Source organism: Patagioenas fasciata, chromosome 20 (genome assembly GCF_037038585.1).
Source record: "Patagioenas fasciata isolate bPatFas1 chromosome 20, bPatFas1.hap1, whole genome shotgun sequence".
Lineage (NCBI taxonomy): Eukaryota > Metazoa > Chordata > Aves > Columbiformes > Columbidae > Patagioenas > Patagioenas fasciata.
In genome coordinates, this window is record NC_092539.1 from 1,897,150 (window position 1) to 1,900,321 (window position 3,172).

At 62.1% G+C, this 3,172-nt stretch overlaps 1 protein-coding gene across 1 annotated transcript; it reads left to right on the forward strand.

Moving 5' to 3' along the window:
- The first annotated feature begins 2,312 nt into the window (after window positions 1–2,312).
- Window positions 2,313–2,819, forward strand: RNF224 (ring finger protein 224). Its single transcript, XM_065853541.2, has one exon. The coding sequence runs from the start codon at window positions 2,313–2,315 to the stop codon at window positions 2,817–2,819; it is 507 nt and encodes a 168-aa protein (XP_065709613.2).
- Window positions 2,820–3,172: the final 353 nt, after the last annotated feature.

Below are 3,172 nucleotides of genomic sequence, written 5' to 3' on the forward strand. Positions count from 1 at the left end.
CTCATGGCAGGGGTTGGACTGGATGAGCTTTGATGGTCCCTTCCAACCCAAACTCTTCCATGATTCAGGTGAGCCAGTCCGCCATCATGCTTTGGGTGGGAGAGTGACTTCTTGCCAGGTTTGGGACATGTGCGGCCATCCCCAGGCACCTGCTGCCTGCTCATCCCCAGGCACCCGGGTGCTGCCAGCCAGCTGCAGGCGCGCAGGGTGCTGCCCTGAGATGCCGCAGCACAGCGGGAATCCCACGCAGCTGGTTCCTGCTCCGCCCAGGGCACACGGCCCTTGGCCCCACCTTGGCTGGTGGGTTTGACCAAAACCAAGTTCCCTGGCACAGCCCTGTCCCAAGCCACCTGCCATCCCTCGCCTTCTGCCAGAGCTGCAAGGAGAGGGCAAAGCCCTGCCATGGGGTGACATCCCCACGTCTGAGGACCCATGGGCACATGCACCCCATGTGCATGGCCTGGGGAGACCTGTGGCAAAGGAGGTATCAGGATCCTGGGTCAAGATACGGCCACCGTGCCCCCGCAGGTGCTGTGCTGCCAGTTCTGCTGCCTCGCTCCCATGCACCGGCATCCAGGGGTTCAATTTTTCTGCAGAGTCCAATGACCCTGTGGGATTCTTGCTTTCCAAAACCCCCAATTCTTGCTGCCAAGGAGCGCTGGAAACGTGGCCTGAGGGCTGCTGAAATGTTTGGTAACAGACAGCGCAGGAGAGCCGGTCTCCCTGCCTGCACTGCTGCCTGCTCCTGCCTGCAGCAGGAGCTGCTGCCCTCTCCTGCTCCCATGCAGAAATGCTGCTGGGTGTCCCTGCAGTCCTACCTTGGCATCAGGAGCTGCTTTTCTCCTCCAGGGTCCTGGGTCCAGGATCTGTCCCCCTACTACACTCCCACTTTTCAATCTTCCCCTGCTCGGAACTCCCTCCGTGCAGAGTCTGTGGCATTGCTACTGGCTCAAGAGCCGTGCAGGGGCCGGTGGCTGTAGGGACTGAGTCTGCCACCACCCTGGTGACATCAGCTTCCCTAGGCCATGCATGAACCTTGCAGGTGTCATCCAGGGGTAATGGACTCACCCCAGCCTGGTGACAAGCATTGGCCCTGGCAGAGCTGAGGGTGACGCAGTCCCCAGTGCGTCCCTGCAGCCTGGACCACCTGTGGTTGCATGGGCTGCAATGTGATGGGGTGTGTCCACTGGCCAACATCTACCCAGATGTTCCTGGCCATGGGGTATGGCTGAAGGTGTGGAAGACTCCACTGCTGCCACCCAGGTACAGCTGATATCCAAGTTCTCCCTGCTCGCAGTGAAGCCCAGAGCTCCTTGGCCTCACGAGGACAGTTTCTTCTGCTAATGAAGCAGAGATGGACGGTTAATGACTGCTCCTGGGGCTTAGATTTCGGAGGTCTTTGTTATCTGCGTGCTTGTAACCCAATCTCCCAGGCTTGGCTTCCCAGCAGTGGATCCGATAGCGTGCCAGTCCCTGAAAGGTGAGCCACTTCCTCCCACTGCCACAGCCATCAGCAGCTGCTGGGACCGTACTGGGGAAACTGCTGGCGGCTTGGGCCCCCCATGCTCCCCACGGGACTGCCACAGCCCCCTGGACGGTGCAGACCTTCTACCACCTCCCTGGAGAACCTGGGGAGCATCTCAGGACAGGTAGGGCTGGAGAAAAGCAGGGGAGAGGAGGAGAGGGAGGCATGCATGTATCAGAATACTTGGGGTCATCCACAGAGAGGGAGTGAGGATTTGGTGGCCTCCTGGAACAGTTTGTAAATACCCTGGTTGGTACCAGACCCTGCATTAGATGAGGCTGGACCTCTCAACTCCTCCCTGGCAGCCTGTGTGCCCATGCTCTGCTGCTGACAGCCATGCCATGGCAGCCTGGCACACTCACGGTGGGCTGTGGCACTGCTGGGTCCCCTGAGCGCTGCCCCCTGGCCCCCCAGCTGTTCTGCTGCTGCCCACTGGCCCAGCGACCAGGCAGGGTGAGAGCTCCGACCTCCCATGTGGTGTGAGGGGCATTTGGCAGAGCTCCTGGCGGAGATGCAGGGTGGAACCAGGGAGGTCACATCCCAGGGAAGTGGGAAGGGCACACTGCAGCTGCAGGGTCCTGCTCTCCCAGGCAGGGCTGCCCGTGGGGCAGGCAGGAGCAGGCAGGGATGTTGGGCAGGGAGCTCTATGCCCCCAGGAACTTGCCGCTGCCCCCATCATGTGCGCTGATCCCCATTTCTCCCACACATCGCATGCAACAAGAGGTGACATCCCACACCTGGGCCATGGGTCTGCTGGTTCGTCTCACCCTCCCCTCCCCTTCCCAGCATGTCTCAGGCCAGCAGCAGCCCCAGGACAGAGGATGCGGGGCCGTGTATTGGGGCACACTCGCGCACCCCGAGCCGGGGCAGCCAGCGAGTCGAGTGCATCATCTGCTATTCCTCCTACGACCTGTGCAGCCGGCTGCCACGCCGGCTCTACTGCGGCCATACCTTCTGCCAAGCCTGCCTCAAACGTCTCGATGCCGTCGCCAACGAGCAGCGCTGGATCCCCTGCCCGCAGTGCCGCCAAAATACTCCCACGCCGCGCGGCGGTGTCGCCATGCTCGACCTCGACCTGGCCACCTTCCTTGCTGTCAAGGCTGACAAGGAGCATCCCCGGGTGGCTGGTAGGTCCCAGCCTGACTCGGCCACCAAGGCCTTGTGCAAAGAGAAGGTGGTGACCCAGCAGCCGGTGGGGCTGTGCCAAGACATGGTGCCTCCAGCACCATTCCCCCGACGCAGCTGCTGCCGACCGTGCCTGTGCTGTGGGGTGACAGCGGCCTTTGAGAGCTGAGCACAACGGGTGCAGGCAGCTGAGCTCCTGCGGTGCAGTCGGGGACCGTTTTTGGGGATCCCACGCCATGCCCCAGACTCAGGTGTGGACAGTAGCGGTGGGGCTGTGCTGGCAGCCTGGGAAGGGCTCCAGCTTGCTCGGGGCTCGCTGTCCATCCTGCCGGGATTTGGAGTGTGATGCAGGGGGGATGAGGATGCCCCCATGACATCATCCTGCCCACTCACCCTTCTGACAACTCAGAAACGTGATCCAGCCACCCGACATGTGGCAGGGACACCCCTGGAAGTGTCCCCCAGGCAGGGGACATGGGAGCCTGGCACAGAGCAGTGACACAGGGATGCTCCGGGGAGTGT